Source organism: Ornithodoros turicata, chromosome 1 (assembly GCF_037126465.1).
Source record: "Ornithodoros turicata isolate Travis chromosome 1, ASM3712646v1, whole genome shotgun sequence".
NCBI classification, from domain to species: domain Eukaryota; kingdom Metazoa; phylum Arthropoda; class Arachnida; order Ixodida; family Argasidae; genus Ornithodoros; species Ornithodoros turicata.
The window spans coordinates 158,373,386-158,392,051 of record NC_088201.1 but is presented as its reverse complement, the minus strand read 5'-3'; the positions used below and the strand labels follow the sequence as shown (position 1 = coordinate 158,392,051).

Sequence of the window (18,666 nt, the reverse complement as noted above, 5' to 3'; positions counted from 1 at the left end):
CTCAGTCAAAAACCAAACGGTCTACAGTGTGGTTCATATATGCACGCGGTGCATTATTGAACCATCCAATACCAACCTATCTTCATTCATGCGATGATGCTGACGACCCACATAATCGTCTAAATAATGAATTAATACAGAAGAAACAGCGCCGTCGTCGGCGAGTTTGCAATACCATTGAGTTACCATAAACGAGGAAGTAGAACATCTCAATGAAATACCAAGCGGTCTTCTGTGTGGTTCATATATGCACGCGGTGCATTATTGAACCATCCAATACAAACCAATCTTCTTTTATGCGATGATGATGACGATCAACAGTATCGTCTAAATTATGACGTAATACATAATAAAATGCCCCGACTGCGGCGAGTATGACGGACCATTGAGTTACCATACACGAGGAAGCAGAATATCTCAATGAAAAACCAAGCGGCCTTCTGTGTGGTTCATATATGCACGCGGTGCATTATTGAACCATCCAATACAAACCAATCTTCTTTTATGCGATGATGATGACGATCAACAGTATCGTCTAAATTATGACGTAATACATAATAAAATGCCCCGACTGCGGCGAGTATGACGGACTATTGAGTTACCATACGCGAGGAAGCAGAATATCTCAATGAAAAACCAAGCGGTCTTCTGTGTGGTTTATATATGCAGGCAGTGCATTATTGAACCATCCAATACAAGCAAATCTTCTTTCATGCGATGATGATGACGATCAACAGTATCGTCTAAATTATGACGTAATGCATAATAAAATGCCCCGAGTGCGGCGAGTATGAAATACTATTGAGTTACCATAAACGAGTAAGTAGAACATCTCAATGAAAAACCAAACGGTCTTCAGTGTGGTTCATATATGCACGCGGTGCATTATTGAACCATCCAATACGAACCAATCTTCATTCATGGGATGATGCTGACGACCCACATAATCGTCCAAATAATGAATTAATCCAGAAGAAACAGCGCCGTCGAGAGCAAGTATGCGGTATCATTGAGTTACCATAAACGATGAAGTAGAACATCTCAATGAAAAAGCAAGCGGTCTTCAGTGTGGTTCATATATGCACGTGGTGCATTATTGAACCATCCAACACAAAGCAATCTTCTTTTATGCGATGATGATGACGATCAAAAGTATCGTCTAAATTATGACGTAATACATAATAAAATGCCCCGACTGCGGCGAGTATGACGGACTATTGAGTTACCATACACGAGGAAGCAGAATATCTCAATGAAAAACCAAGCGGTCTTCTGTGTGGTTTATATATGCAGGCAGTGCATTATTGAACCATCCAATACAAGCAAATCTTCTTTCATGCGATGATGATGACGACCAACAGTATCGTCTAAATTATGACGTAATGCAGAATAAAATGCCCCGACTGCGGCAAGTATGAAGTACTATTGAGTTACCATACACGAGGAAGTAGAACATCTCAATGAAAAACCAAACGGTCTTCAGTGTGGTTCATATATGCACGCGGTGCATTATTGAACCGTCCAATACAAACCAATCTTCATTCATGCGATGACGCTGACGACCCACATAATCGTCTAAATAATGAATTAATACAGAAGAAACAGGGCCGTCTGCAGCGAGTATGCAGTACCATTGAGTTACCATAAACGAGGAAGTAGAACATCTCAGTCAAAAACCAAACGGTCTACAGTGTGGTTCATATATGCACGCGGTGCAGTATTGAACCATCCAATACAAACCAATCTTCTTTTATGCGATGATGATGACGATCAAAAGTATCGTCTAAATTATGACGTAATACATAATAAAATGCCCCGACTGCGGCGAGTATGACGGACTATTGAGTTACCATACACGAGGAAGCAGAATATCTCAATGAAAGACCAAGCGGTCTTCTGTGTGGTTTATATATGCAGGCAGTGCATTATTGAACCATCCAATACAAACCAATCTTCATTCAAGCGATGGTGCTGACGACCCACATAATCGTCTAAATAATGAATTTATACAGAACAAACAGCGCCGTCTGCGGCGAGTATGCAGTACCATTGAGTTACCATAAACGACGAAGTAGAATATCTCAGTCAAAAGCCAAACGGTCTACAGTGTGGTTCATATATGCACGCGGTGCATTATTGAACCATCCAATACAAACCTATCTTCATTCATGCGATGATGCTGACGACCCACATAATCGTCTAAATAATGAATTTACACAGAACAAACAGCGCCGTCTGCGGCGAGTATGCAGTACCATTGAGTTACCATAAACGAGGAAGTAGAATATCTCAGTCAAAAACCAAACGGTCTACAGTGTGGTTCATATATGCACGCGGTGCATTATTGAACCATCCAATACCAACCTATCTTCATTCATGCGATGATGCTGACGACCCACATAATCGTCTAAATAATGAATTAATACAGAAGAAACAGCGCCGTCGTCGGCGAGTTTGCAATACCATTGAGTTACCATAAACGAGGAAGTAGAACATCTCAATGAAATACCAAGCGGTCTTCTGTGTGGTTCATATATGCACGCGGTGCATTATTGAACCATCCAATACAAACCAATCTTCTTTTATGCGATGATGATGACGATCAACAGTATCGTCTAAATTATGACGTAATACATAATAAAATGCCCCGACTGCGGCGAGTATGACGGACCATTGAGTTACCATACACGAGGAAGCAGAATATCTCAATGAAAAACCAAGCGGTCTTCTGTGTGGTTTATATATGCAGGCAGTGCATTATTGAACCATCCAATACAAGCAAATCTTCTTTCATGCGATGATGATGACGATCAACAGTATCGTCTAAATTATGACGTAATGCATAATAAAATGCCCCGAGTGCGGCGAGTATGAAGTACTATTGAGTTACCATAAACGAGTAAGTAGAAGATCTCAATGAAAAACCAAACGGTCTTCAGTGTGGTTCATATATGCACGCTGTGCATTATTGAACCATCCAATACGAACCAATCTTCATTCATGGGATGATGCTGACGACCCACATAATCGTCCAAATAATGAATTAATCCAGAAGAAACAGCGCAGTCGAGAGCAAGTATGCGGTATCATTGAGTTACCATAAACGATGAAGTAGAACATCTCAATGAAAAAGCAAGCGGTCTTCAGTGTGGTTCATATATGCACGTGGTGCATTATTGAACCATCCAACACAAAGCAATCTTCTTTCATGCGATGATGATGACAATCAACAGTATCGTCTAAATTATGACGTAATGCATAATAAAATGCGCGGACTGCGGCGAGTATAAAGTATTATTGAGTTACCATACACGAGGATGTAGAACATTTCAATGAAAAAGCAAGCGGTCTTCAGTGTGGTTCACCTATGCACGCGGTGCATTATTGAACCATCCAATACAACCAAGTCTTATTTCATGCGATGATGATGACGATCAACAGTATCGTCTAAATTATGACGTAATGCATAATGAAATGCCCCGAGTGCAGCGAGTATGAAGTACTATTGAGTTACCATACACGAGGAAGCAAACCATCTCAATGAAAAACCAAGCGGTCTTCTGTGTGGTTCATATATGCGCGCGGTGCATTATGAAACCATCCAATACAAACCAATCTTCATTCAAGCGATGATGCTGACGACCCACATAATCGTCTAAATAATGAATTAATACAGAAGAAACAGCGCCGTCTGCGGCGAGTATGCAGTACCACTGAGTTACCATAAACGAGGAAGTAGAACATCTCAATGAAAAAGCAAGCGGCCTTCAGTGTGGTTCATATATGCACGCGGTGCATTATTGAACCATTCAATACAAACCAATCTTCATTCATGCGATGATGCTGGCGACCAACAGAATCGTCTAAATAATCAATTAATACAGCTCGGCGTCGGGAACTTGGTGTCCCCATCGCCCGGCAGCAGCCGCAGTAGCCCCCTCCTGCACTCACGGTTGTGTCGCTGCAGGAGGGAGACCCCCTCGTATAGCTGTGCGTGGCTGTCCCGTGTCTGGGAAAAGGGGGATCCTGTTGGTGAGTGGACCCGGAGGTTGTTTAGGACCCTTCGGGGCCCCTCCGGGAAACAACACACCGCTTTGGCCTCTGCTTCCCATAGTCGGGAGGTCCTGGAAGGCTCGGCCAGGACTATTCAGCTAGTCGCCATCTCCTATTTTTCTTACTTTCTCCTTTCATCTCCTGTTCCTTCCTGTATTTTCCTTACTCACCTTCTTTGGCGGCAAGGGCCAACCTTGGGCAGTTATTTCAATCTCAGTTGATACTGCACTTGCGTATAGCGCAGAAGGATATGTTAGTGTGCAGAGCACGTTCCCTTGGTTGTGGTCGGCGGTGGCCGACACACCTACTGCATTGAATGGAAAACCAAAATATATGGATAACGAAAACTGAAAAAAAATCTGATCGGCGCCTGCAAAGGAGCCGCACCGAAAATCTTACGCAGAATTTTCTTGACCATACCCCATGTCCCTGGTTCCCCAAGTTTCTTGTCATTCAGTCAAATGAAGGCGGAAAATAACGGACAAAAATCTCCCCTCTTGCCGTGGCAGAGGAGCTGGAAAAAGTCATAGGCAAATCATATAAGGCAAAAAAAAAAACTCAACACTGGGGACATCCAGGTTGAAGTTCAGAACCAACGACAAAGCACTGCATTGCAAACATTGACAAACATTGGGATATTGCTGGCTCAGAGTTGAAATATGCATCAAGCCTTTTCTGTTGGTTGAATGTCGTTGCGAAATCAAAAATCGCGCTATAGAAGCTCGTGAAGCGAAATTATTGGTCCGCGTGAGAAAGGCATGGTCTTAATATTAATAATTGGCGCCGACTATGATCATGAGCGACGCCACGGTAGATAGATTGGTCTATTTGTGAACAGTTTCATGGTGCAAAGGCATCTATGGCCTTAGTGTAACCTTTAGTAGAAATTAATGTGAACGATGTACTCGAGAATATTTTGTATTGCAATTAAAAAAGAGTAGACAGGGACGTCCAGAGATCGCTATTGCAGACATGTTCGTCAATCAGTACCAATGTAGTACCAATGCGCTAGCTGCTGGGCTGTCGCCGACACACTGCAACTACACAAGTTAAGCTAATTAACAAAAGAGTCACATTGGCGAATGTTCAGCCGTTCTGCTTCTACAGGGACAGGCATGAACTAATCCATACTTCCAGGTGTGGACGACACTGTGTGCAACACTCAGTATACTGTGCTATCTTATCGAAACTACTAAATCACGTCGCGCCTACGGTAATGATCTGCAGGCAGGTAAAGCCAATTTTATGAGCGAGTGTACCTGAATTCTAAGAAATGAAATAAAAATACCATATGATATGCGTATAAAAAAAAGTACCACACCAGGTATTGAACCCAAGAACGCAAACCCGCAACGCGCTCACTACACCACGAGACCAGCAACGCAGCAGCACAGCGCGAAGAATTTGGTTAGAAATACTCGGAAAGCCATCGTAGGCCTATCGTGTACTTTTTTCGTCGTGGGAAAAAAATTAGGACATCCTGCAACTGCGCATAAAGTTGCAGAGTGCACAAGACAGGCTAGTCTTTCATGTCCAATGTGGACACTTTTTGGGGGAGCCCTAGTTCTGACGTAATTAAAGGATTAAGACACGCCAATGTATTCTGCCATGAAGCCAACACGGCAAAAATAAGTCTTTCAGGAAAAAAAGTGTGACGGTCTCAGGCTATCAATCCACTTGTGGACGATCGAGGAACCTTCTGCCGTCACGCCTAGATGTGGACACGTTTTCAAACCCTCAGTACTAATGGATATTTTACGGAAAGCAGACGGAATGTATAGCTTCAATGGAGGGCATCGAGTTCGCAGGTTAAGCCAACTGTAAGAGTAGGTGTCCAACAATTCTGGGAATGGGGCTCAATCTTGATGTACACATAGCGATCGTTATAGCTATTTTTCAAAATTTGCGCGCTCATTCCGTCACGCGCATTGGCCGTCAATCGGGGAGCAAGAGCGTTTAGCAAGCGTTACGGGATAGCGAAAAGTTCAAAATCTAGCCCTTGCACTTTTTAGGCCTGCACTTTTTACCGAATATACATGCATGAGGCATTTGAGTTATGCCTGGAATCGTTAATTGCAACTCTTGGCTGAGCGTGAGCAGCCAAGAGCATTCTTGCAGCAAGAACAACAAATGGCATAGATTCGGTAGCCACGATTACTGCCCAGCGGCAAATAAAAGAACACCCTGTATAGTGTGCACTTCCCCGCAGCCCAAAGTGTTACAGCATTATGACGCTCCCCCTCCCCCCCAACCACAGGGAAAATTTGGCCGCTATACCTATGCTTGTCTGCTTTTTCAGTATCATATGAGCAGTTATACAGTGTGTGCACTTTTGAAATCAGTACACAGTTGCAGAGCACTTCAAGGAAATGACGACAAAAGGAAGCAGGAGCCTATCTATGTGGTACCTGTGTTAGAAACAGGTGCAACTCTTGATGTAGCACATGTTTCTAATACAAGTCCCACAAAGATGCCTCCGGTTTCCTTTTATCGCCCTCCTTATGAAGCGCTCTAAAGAACACACTGTATTTACCTGCGGATAAATTGGTTCTTCTTAGGCCCCCAAACTCGAAGCTTTGTCAGCAACCCTAGATCGATATGACCAAACTCTTTCATTGACTCTTTCATTGACGTTCATCGATAATTGCTAATGACCTGCTCTTCTGTTGGCAAAATAGCGCTGATATTATTTATGACGGATATGGATAATATTAATATAAATAACGATATCGCTCCCTTCATGCCACAAATCTCAGACCAGTCGCAAAATCATGTCCTTCTACATTCTAATTTTACGAATGTTGATAGTACCAGAGGACCGTGATAACAGTGACTGAATGGTGGCAAGCCAAACAACGCTGTGTTGCAATATCCGAGAGCAGTTTCCGGTTTCGGTTTCAGCAGCAGTGACAAGTGAGCCAGCAACAATGGGTTATTTGATTATTTATCGTGAACACGTGAACACGACCAAACGCAGACTGCAATTCTGGTGCAGCAGGACAGGGGGAGGTTTTGAATGGTGTTGAACTTTAACTTTGGTTAGGCCAGGACGCGCAACTACTGCGCTGTCCACACGATACTAAGGGGAAGGCCACTATTATCATCATCATCATCATTTATCATCATATTACGAAGCAGAACAGCAAAAAAAAAGATACTGACGAAAGCTTCTCTACTATTAAACGTTCTTGTTAAATTCTTAAATACTTCACTCTGTTTCATGGTTGGAAGTTACCTAAGTTACATCATAATCCGTAACCCATCCATCATTCCGCAATTTCGTATCGAACTGGAATCGGCGGCCGTGTCCGACGTCATCTGCGTTGCAGGTAGCAGCGTATACTACATCTGCCCGTTCGTTCACCGCACTGTCTCATGTGCGTTATCCAGTGCAATCCTGCTCACGCCGTGACAGACTGCAAATTTTGAAGCGTTAGCAGTGCCGTCAGATGTTGAAGCAAACATGTATACGTGTTCAAGCTGCGCGTACTTCTCCCCGGTTTTCCAGTTAGTAATGAACCAGATCGCGCTCGAGCATTCGCATGAGAGAGGCCTTAGTGTCACATCTGGGCTGAAGGGCTGCAGCAGCACTTTCAAAAAATATGATACTTTCAAGAAACATGTGCAAAAGAAGCATAGAGACGTCGTACCACTAGTGAGAAGAAGCGGACAGCCAAGGACAGAAAATACTAATGTTGACAACGTCGCGGATGCAACAGCGAACCCCGTATCTGACGAGGTTGGCTCGGAGTCGAGAACGGTGCCGCCAAGCGCTACTCACAGTGAACTGAACGACCCCACGACGTATATCAGCAGTATGGTGTACACAATGAAACGGCATCTTGTGCTCTTTACTTTGAGAGCAACCGAAAATCACCTACTCCCGCAAGTTGTTTGCGACAGCATCTTCAAAGACGTCAAGGTGTTCCTGGAACTACTTCTAGAGGCTTGCAGAACATACTTCGAGATGTTGCTCTCAGGTGACAGAGTAACTGTGGACCGTGATTGTGACTTGTTGTCATTGAACATGAGGGAACTGATGTTCTGAGGCTGGAACAACATAGAAGGGACAAATACATACAGGGCCTCAATTTGCCTAAGAAATTACCGGTGAAAGATGAAAATCACTGAAAAGGTTAGCCAGCTGTAGGAGTCGAACCCACATCTTCTGGATTGCCGGTCCAGGGCTCTACCAATTGAGCTAAGCTAACACGCCTCCTCAGCGACTTCCAGGGTGCGTCATCTGAAGGGACAAACCAGCCACTCTCTCACACTCAACCTCCTTTCACTCTTACATTTTTGCTCACTCATACACACATTCATACGACGGGATCGACGCAGGCGGCAACTGTTGAACATGAGGGAACTGATGTTCTGAGGCTGGAACAACATAGAAGGGGCAAATACATACAGGGCCTCAATTTGCCTAAGAAATTAACGGTGAAAGATGAAAGTCAGGTTCAAGTCAGGTCAAGGTGCGACTCCTACAGCTGGCTAACCTTTTCAGTGACTTTCATCTTTCACCGTTAATTTCTAAGGCAAATTGAGGCCCTGTAAGTATTTGTCCCTTCTCTGTTGTTCCAGCCTCACAACATCAGTTCCCTCATGTTCAACAGTTGCCGCCTGCGTCGATCCCGTCGTATGAATGTGTGTATGAGTGAGCAAAAATGTAAGAGTGAAAGGAGGTTGAGTGTGAGAGAGTGGCTGGTTTGTCCCTTCAGATGACGCACCCTGGAAGTCACTGAGAAGGCGCGTTAGCTTAGCTCAATTCGTAGAGCCCTGGACCGGCAATCCAGAAGATGTGGGTTCGACTCCTACAGCTGGCTAACCTTTTCAGTGACTTTCATCTTTCATTGTTGTCATTGCTCTGAAATGACATAATTGAGATGACCTGGGATGTAATAAGGTCGGAGCATGCCCGGCTCAAGTATGTGAAGGAACATTTCCCTTTTGTGCAGACGAGAGAAATTAACTTGAACGATAGCATCAATGCACGGTCGGGTAGACATGTCTTCTACTATGTACCAATCCAGGACATGCTCAAAAACTTGACGTGAACGGACCTTGGTGACTATATCCTTTCGACACAACGGAACAACAACAACAACAGTGACATCCCTGAAGACCACGTCTTCACCGACGTCTGCGATGGGAGCTTTGCAAGATCTCGGGCAGTAGTCGAGGAAGGTGTTGCTGGAACTGTCCTCTTGTAGGTGTACACTGATGAGCTGGAGGTCGTAAACCCCATTGGAGCTGTACGTGGTGTACATAAACCCCTGGTGGTATATGTCAGCGTGCTGAATTTGCATCTGAGATACAGATCCAGCCTGAAGTCAATCTATCTGGTTCTCATCGTCAAGTATGCACTCACAAAGCAATACGGCCTCCACAGGATCATGGAGCCTCTTATTTCTGACCTTAACTCTTTGCAATCAGATGGGTTTGACATCATGTTGGATGGGTCAGTTGTCCACTTCAAAGCGCATGTCCTCGGATTCAGCGGTGACAATCTGTCATTGAACAGCCTAGGTGGACTCAGCTGTGGCTTCACTGTGGGTCGAGTATGGCGTCAGTGCCTTGCAACCACCAGGAACCTACCATCAATAACAGATGAACCTCACTGCACATTGAGGACTGCACGGATGCATGACAGTCACGTAGCCGCTGTTGAATTAAGCAATGATAATGCAAGGCTGTATGGAGTGAAAGAACGTTCGTGTCTCTTCGCACGTGATGGGTTCGATGTCACATGTCAGCTTCTTCCCGCCCTCATGCATGATGTCTTAGAGGGAGGTATAAACACTGTTCTCAAGACTGTATTGGACTCACTGTTGTCTTCAAAGGTACTTCTGGAGGAACATTTCAACGTGGTAGACCAGTTCCGGTATCAGCATCATGACATGAAGAACAAGCCTTTTGCGATATCTGTCATGAACACGAACAAAATACAGAGCATCAAGGGGACAGCCAGCCAAAAGCTATGTTTGTTCCGCCTTTTGCCACAGTTCTTTGGTGACCACATTCCAGAAGGAAATCAAGACTGGAGGATTTATCTCAAGTATCGTGAAATTGTGAACTTTCTTCTTTCCGACAGGATTCCCAGTGTCTGTGTGAACTATCTTGAAGTGCAGATAGCTGCATTCCTTACTGCATTTGTTCAGAGGTATCCCATGGTAAAAGTGACACCAAAGTTGCACTACCTCATTCACTATCCTCGGTACATCTCTCTTTTCGGACCCCCTCGCAACTTTGCAACTCCATGAGGTTCGAGGCAAAACATTCTATACTGAAGACAATTGCAGTGCGTGCTAGAAGTTTTCTCAACGCCGCGAAGACTGTAGCGACGAGGGTGCAGCTGGGGCAGTGTTATGATGCCATGTGCTCAAGCCTAGGTGACCCACTTTATGCTCCAGTCGTGAAAGATGTGCAGTTGGAAGACTTGGCCGTGTTGGTGAGGGACAGCTTTGTTTTGCGTCCAGCACCAGATGAAAGAATTTTTGAAGCCACGGGCGCCAGTATTGACTCAAGCACATACAGCGAAGGGGATGTTCTGTGCACAGGATGGGAAAATGAACGGCCAACCTTCGGCCAAATAATGAATCTAATCATTTTTAGAGGCTCACTTCTGATTTTTCTGCATGTCAGGCACACATGTGGTTTCTCAGAGCACAGAACAAGCATACCAAGTTGTATTCATGAACTCTTGTGTGCAAATATCTCCTGGCGACGAACACAGCTACCAGCCATTAGACCTCTACAAGTACAAGGTCTACCACGAAATAGTGACACATTTTGAGCTATTTCAACCATAAAGCTGCTCTTTGCTTCAGGTCATGTAAAAATTGTTGGCAAGAATCCAGACTGATGCCACGCTATCGTTTTGTCCTGTCTTATGGTATCGTTTTATCCTGTTTCGTATTTTTCTGCACTGTGTTACACAGCTACTAAATATATATTGCCACGAATCATCTTCGAGAAACTTCCAGGGCAGGCACGAAACGGTACATCTCATCCCGGCGCGTGCTGAAGAAGAAGGAAGAAGATTCCAGACACATCGCCTGATCTCTGGCAAACGCACGTGCAGTTTCTAGACTTTTCGACGACGCTTAAATGTTTGTCCGCTCCAGGCTGGAGCATTCATTCTTTGGACTCAGTTGTGTTCAGAGAGCTATCACTCTTGTGCTTTTGCTACCAAGTAGTTTAATAAACCGTTTGCTGTTTATTCGACGACTCGCCGGCCCATTCCGCTTCGTGACAATATGTATGCTCATAAAGTCACTGCTGTGTGAGCCGGTCTACCAGCTTGTTTGGAGTTACTATTGCTTTACTTACAAAACATTATGCTCACTTCTTGTGACTATTAGTGGTTTATTCATGAATAAAACAAGTAAAACAGGGAAAAGCTAGGACTGTGTCAGAAAGGACTAGACGTGTCTTTTTTTCATCCTGGAAATAAAAAAAATGCATGCGTGTTGACCATGTTTTGTATTCTGCTGAAGCAAAACAAACTGGCTGTTTAACAGCAACGTCATCACACAGCAGAAAGCAAAATCTGAAGTAGTTAGTCATTAGAAGCCACACCTGTCATAGTTACTTTAAAATAGTAACAAATTTAAAATTGCATGTTTCTAGAAGGAATTAACTGATTTATAATTACTGAAACCATAGTGTAACTACGTCAGTTACTTATCAAAGGTAATTGTTACTTTTAAGCTACTTTTGCATTCAAAATTCTAACCTGAAAAGGTTCGTACAATATCATAAACTGAAATCGATGATACCCTACTGACAGGCAGGTTACGTATTTTCCTGTTCTTTTTATGTTTCTCGATCATACGTAGGGTGTGACTTTTCGGGTTAAATGCTCTTTCCAAATTTGGGAGGTAAAAATCTGGTGCTATTTCAGAGTTCGTAAATCGGGGTTAAATCGGGTGCTATTCATACCATTGGATGTTACCGGGTGTTTTATTCTGTTCATTTTCCCTTTCAGCAGTCTCGTTCAAAACATGACTATGAAATGAGATATCAATGGCGTTTTTCAGAAATTACTGTAGCATATTGCATACATAAAGACCAGGCATATGTAGGCATAACTGATGAGTTTCAAATGTGTACCGATGCATGCATTGGGATTAGTGCCTATTTGTTAGCATGATGCATATTTTTGCATACATTTGTTCCATTAAGGCACACATGCCCCAAGTCTACTTCACCAGAATTAGTTGAATTAAATGAAGCTTGTCTTGAGGTACATGGAGACTGGATGGCTTCACATACTTGAGCTAGTGGTACTACGTATAAAACAAACAAGGCTAGCCCTAAAAAGGCCAAGAAAGTTATTGGTGTGAGTAAGCCTCAGTCCGATCATGTAACTTGCGGTTCGCCTCAAACTGAGCTCTTTTCAGCTACAATCCTGGATGTGAGTGGACATAAAGTACACACTCGGCAATACGTCTGAAAAATGCTAAAGACCAGAGGCCCATCTTCCATGAATCCATCTGGACTGCATGTGGACCGGCTTATTAGAGCATCAAAGATGATTACGCTGACGAACTCTCAGCTTAGGCCTGCACTGTGAGTTATAGCCAATGCACGTAAACTGTTTGTTTCATTTTTCTTTTTCCATATTCACATGCTGGTAGTCGTAGAAGATGCTGTGATGTCATAACACTAAATCGATTTCACTGTTGATGCACCACATTTAACTTCATATTTGGCCAATTTTACCACACATTTTCGAAAATGTTAGTGCACATAACTGCACGGTTTGTTTATACCAGTGGTAGTCCAGCACCTGCAGGCACCATACACCCGGAAGGTTTTCAGTACGATGCAAAACCGCATATCCAGTGCAACTCAAAATACTTAGAGCTGAACACTCACAACACAAAAGTAACTTAAAAAGTAATTGTCATTTCAGTAGAAGAAAAATTGAATTAAAATAGTTGCTCATTTTCGAAAAGCATTCATTTAGTGTAATTAGTTGCACCAGATTACGTAATTTATCACTATATTTAATTATGCCAGATACAGTTAATCACACTAACTTAATTAATATAGCACCTATAATTAATTCAGAGGTCAGTTAGTAACCTTGCTACTGTAGTTAGGCACCAGATAGTGGTTTAACTAGTAGTTGTAACTATAATGACAGTAGTTATTGTTTGTTAACTACAGCCAGTGTCAGATTTACAGTGGTGGGGCCCCTCGGCAAAGGGGCGTGAAGCCCTCCTCCCTTTTCGATCCCCAAATGGTAGCACTACACTTGCAGCGCTACTCACATTAAAACGTATCGGAATTGCAATGCCACTACCAAACAAATATTGCACTACTATTCCCACCTTACTAAATTACTTGTTTGCAACTCAAACGTCGCCATGCCAGTACTGGACAGCTGTTTCGGCCTTGTTGCGCCTTATCAACAGTACGCAGGCAGGCAACGTTTGAGTGGATGGCGTCAGAAGGTCACGTAACACGTGATTGCTCCCGTCAGTGTGAGATAACTCACTCACTGAAAGCACAGTGCAAAGCCAGTGAAGTATAAAAGGAAAAAAATAGCCAGAGCTCTTTGGCTGCATGTATAGCATATGTTTGTAACTCAAACGTCGCCATGCCACTACTGGACAGCTGTTTCGGCCTTGTTGGGCCTCATCAACAGTACGCAGGCAGGCAACGTTTGAGTGGATGGCGTCAGAAGGTCACGTAACACGTGATTCCTCCCGTCAGGGTGAGATAACTCACTCACTGAAAGCCCAGTGCAAAGCCAGTGAAGCATAAAAGGAAAAAATAGCCAGAGCTCTTTGGCTGCACGTATAGCATATGTTTGTAACTCAAACGTCGCCATGCCAGTACTGGACAGCTGTTTCGGCCTTGTTGGGCCTCATCAACAGTACGCAGGCAGGCAACGTTTGAGTGGATGGCGTCAGAAGGTCACGTAACACGTGATTGCTCCCGTCAGTGTGAGATAACTCACTCACAGAAAGCACAGTGCAAAGCCAGTGAAGTATAAAAGGAAAAAATAGCCAGAGCTCTTTGGCTGCACGTATAGCATATGTTTGTAACTCAAACGTCGCCATGCCAGTACTGGACAGCTGTTTCGGCCTTGTTGGGCCTCATCAACAGTACTCAGGCAGGCAACGCTTGAGTGGATGGTGTCAGAAGGTCACGTAACACGTGATTCCTCCCGTGAAACTCACTCACTGAAAGCCCAGTGCAAAGCCAGTGAAGTATAAAAGGAAAAAAAATAGCCTGAAGAATAGAAGAAGAACAGTCCCTGTTCGAAATATCGGCGGCTTCTGTCCTGAGGCAACTCCCTTCCTACATCTCTACCGGTTCGCTGGATTTCTACCCATCTAAGAAGCTACTCCAAGGTCGTCGGCCCGTCCTTGAGATTGATGTGAGCGAAGGAGCAAATGCTTCCAGAAGGATCGCTTGCCATGTGGCGCGACGTGTCGCGGGCCCCAGCCCGTTATTCGACGCCTGGTTGCCTGTTGTTGTTGCGTGTGGTCGCCCCAAAGACGATACGTGGCATCGACTCGATGCCTAGTTCGGCTTGTGTTGGCTATGCTGGATTCGCTCCACAGCAGTTTCGGCGGCCGTCGATGAGTATTTGCAGGTTATTGGTAATTTTTCGAGCGTCGCGGCGGTGCTGCGTTACTGTTCGTCGAGTGGAAATAATTGTAACTTTTCGTCGGTCCGCAGCTTCACCTCCCGGAGCTGCAGCCTTCAGTTTTCCCGGTTAGGGCTGCGCCACACAGGTCGTCTTGCCGGGGACGGTGAACTTGCTCTTCCTGGCGATCTGCTGCGGTGGAGGACACTTGGGGACAGGTCGCGTCGTGAGCCAGCAGAAGCATTCTGCTGCCGTAGATAGTCTTCAATGGCGGCGGGGCGACTACTGCGCTGAGGGCGGGGGGCGTCGGGTGAAAATCCGGGTAGACCCAGTCGTCGCTAGACGTGATTGGCTTCGCCATAGTGGTAACAAAACGGCCTGACGTTGGTCTGACGTTCGCCATACGTCTGTCTTGCGAGTGCCTTGTGCGCGTGGCGGGTAGCTGAGTGGTGCAGGTTGGGCTGGTCGCGAATGCGCCCAGCTGTTGCCGTACCGCGCTTCCTGTGGTGGCTGTCGTAGTGCGGCGGCATAGGTTGGCTTTGGTACCTCAGCGACGGGCGGCGGCGCTTGGAGTGCCTGCTGCACCTCCTCCTTGATTATCGCCCCGATGGAGGCCAAAGGAGCTCATGTTTCTTCTGGGCGGAGGAGAGCTCGTACTTCTTCCTGAACCACCTCTCGGATCAATTGCCTGCGGGAGTGTGCGTCGAAGCCTGTAGGCGCGGCGAAGGCTTGGTAATCCTGAGGTCGCTGTCCGACGGTGAACCGAGGGAGTAAAGCCCTCTCAATCCTGGCGGCTTCGGTCAGGAAAACTTCTGTTGTCGTGGGTGGGTTACGGGATAGGGCGTGAAAAATCTCCTCTTTCACACCTCTCATGAGCCGGTGAACTTTCTTTTCTTCGGAGGCTTTCGGGTCAGCTCGTTTGAAAAGCCGCAGGACATCTTCAACGAAGCCGGTGACGCTTTCGTTTGGTAGCTGTACCCGACTCTGGAGCAGTTGTTCGACGAGTTCCGTTCGTTGCTCAAAAGTGTACGCCTCGCGGAGCTTGTCTTTAAATACGTTCCAAGACGTAAGAGAGGTTTCCCTTTTTCCGAACCAGGTCCGCGCCGTCCCGTCAACAAAGAAGTAGATGTTGACGAGCTTCTGGTCGTCGTTCCACCTGTTAAACCCAGCGATCCGCTCGAAATGGTCGAGTCAGTCGTCAACGTCGTCGTAAAGATCTTCGGTAAATGTTTTCGCCGATCGTGCAGGGGAGACAGGCACGGTGACCGCTGCGCCGTTTGGGTAGTGCTGTCCGCAGTCGTCATCTTGCGGGTTGGAGGTCCCAATGGGCCGAATTCCGCAGGTAGACCACGCTTTCTTCGACTCAGTAGTTGCTGTTCTTCCAAGCCTTCGAACAGGGATTAACCCGCACCTCCACCAGATATGTCACGGATGAAAACGGACGAGCGAGACGGCAAAAATTCGGCGAATGCTTTACTAAGCGGCTCAGCTGATTAATACCAGAGGAATAGCTCTTAAACAGAGCTAAGATAAAGAATAATGCTCCGACTGGGAGCTCACAAGCTTTTATGCACAGCGGCGAACATTGTAGAAAGCGCGCGTCGTTGGAGAGGAGGAAATACAGAAGCCAGTCCAAGGTCGTTGGCCCGTCCTTGAGATTGATGTGAGCGAAGGAGCAGATGCTTCCAGAAGGATCGCTTGCCATGTAACGCGACGTGTCGCGGGCGCCAGCCCGTCCTTCGACGCCCCGTTGCCTGTTGTTGTTGTTGCATGTGGTAGCCCCAAAGACGATAAGTGGCAATATTACTCTTCTCAGTCAACAATATGCACTGTATTTGATGTTCCCATGTGCCACATATGCACTGTATTTGCTGTTCCCATGTACCACATCACATGTAGTACAATGATTTGTTATGCAGGCATTCTCCTCTCAATGATTCACGAGGACCCATCTGCTTCAGCTGATGAGACAAGCAACGAAGAGAACACCAGGGAGATGAGACCTCTCAACCATAATTTGCTATATGATACAGAATATCTCTACAATACAATATTGCTGTCCTTCTCCTAGAGCAGCTCAGGCCAAACCTTTGAGGTGTCCGACACATTCCGAGGATTGAGAAATTAAGAGGAAAGGAATGAGTCTTCCAGCATTCGATCACACAGGCCAACAAAACAGAAAACAGTGTCAGACACAAGTTACCTGGCACAGGCACTAGTCGCAGCAACTAAAGGGATGGCAAGCGGTCGCAGCACACGCCTGCAGATTGATGCATTGATGCAGACGACAGCGATGCAATATTTTTACTGGGTTTGAGAGACAGGTTTAAGGCCCTAACGAACAAAAGAAAGAAAAAAAAAGAAAGGAAGAGGCTCGCACAGCTACAAATTCAGAAGCTATTGTTTGACTTGGAATTTGGGGAAGATAGTGAGCAGGAGCAATAGACTTAGAATTTACTTTTTGGTGAAGAGTGATATATCGTGTCCTAATCTAACACTCTTTTTTAATACATGGTGCAGCTAAAGACGACACTCTGTAGACTGTACATGTACAATGCAACGCTACTATAGTCCCTCAACGCGAGTTCTGGGCAAACTTTTGAAGAATCTGACACATAGAGGTTTAACAAATCAGGAAGAAAGGAATGAAACACCCTACTGTCCCAACACATAGACCGTCTAAAGTGAAGGCATCAGGGCAAACACGTTTGGCACAGGCCCTGGCTGCAGCTACAGGGAGCCATAGCCGGCACCTCATGTTAACGCAGATGATGATGACACAAAGTTTTTGTTGAGCCACAGGGGCAACATGAAAGCACTGTCGAACGAAAAAAAAAAGAAGCTCGTGAATACAAGAGGTCCTTTTCGACCTTGAGTTTGATGACAATGAATGCAATCAATAAATACTGGTTTGAGATACAATATGCAACGTCATGGGAACAAGGTTTGACACAGTTTAAGTTAGACACATGCACACAGTTTATACGTACTTGACAAAAACAGGACAGGACAACCCGGGCAAGTCTGTCTCCCCAAAAGCAACCTCAGTGGAAGAAACGATTAGACTTCTAGCTACAATTAACATAAATAGCACTCAAAGTGTTGCTGCAACACTCTCGGGTGACGAACCACGGAGAACTATCCTGTACTGCCACTCGACTTCACCAGTCTTCGAAAAAAAAAGTTTGCAAATGTGTTTCGAACTTTGTTGGCGGTCTCTGCATACATGTTACGGCGTGACGTCGTACACTAGCAAGGCTACCATCTTTTCGCCATATTCCATCGTGCACTGTTCCATCCCTCTCTTCGTAATGTACATATCCTCGCGGGAAATGTAGGCTATCCCTCTCTTCTATGTCAGGAGGCCTTAAGAAATTATGCCCGCACACAGTGGCCCAGACAATATCATGATATTGTCTGGGCCACTGTGTGAGGATAATTTCTTGAGACAACCAATTCAAGCATTGCTGGAGACGATTAATGCATTAATCGTCTCCAGCGGCGGAGGTGTACTGCGCTACAGCGGCCCAATTTATGCCGTCGAATGTCTCAATATAGCTATAAAGAAAACCAGCAAAAGTGTCACTGAGCGTTTGGCCTTCCATATCTGCCACATCGTGGAGCAACAGAACGCAAAACGCTCGCTGCCTCTCCAATAAGCATGCGCAGAAGCAATGTGGGGGCGCTGGTTGCTGTTAATTCGGCCGACGGACGCACGTCCGTACGTGCTAGTGCGGACATGCCGACGGATGAACTTGCGTCTGCTACGTCGTCGAACGCACGACCAGGTTGAACGCATCGGTGCGCGACGCAAAAGTGAGGACTAACCTTTAGAGCACGACCCGGAACCTCCGTCGGAGACGCTTCATGCGAAACCCGATATCTTCCCCAGGCGAAAATTTGAGCTGGGAAGTCAACTGGTACCAGCTCGTTCCCAGTTCACACCAACTGGTGGTCAACTGGAACCAACAGGTACCAAACTGGTGGCAGCTGGAAAGTAAACT

General features: G+C 45.4%; 1 protein-coding gene across 1 annotated transcript; it reads left to right on the top strand.

The window, feature by feature from the left end:
* Positions 1-9,449: 9,449 nt before the first annotated feature.
* LOC135388270 (uncharacterized) lies at positions 9,450-10,316 on the top strand. Its single transcript, XM_064617702.1, has one exon. The coding sequence runs from the start codon at positions 9,450-9,452 to the stop codon at positions 10,314-10,316; it is 867 nt and encodes a 288-aa protein (XP_064473772.1).
* The last annotated feature ends 8,350 nt before the right edge of the window (positions 10,317-18,666 follow it).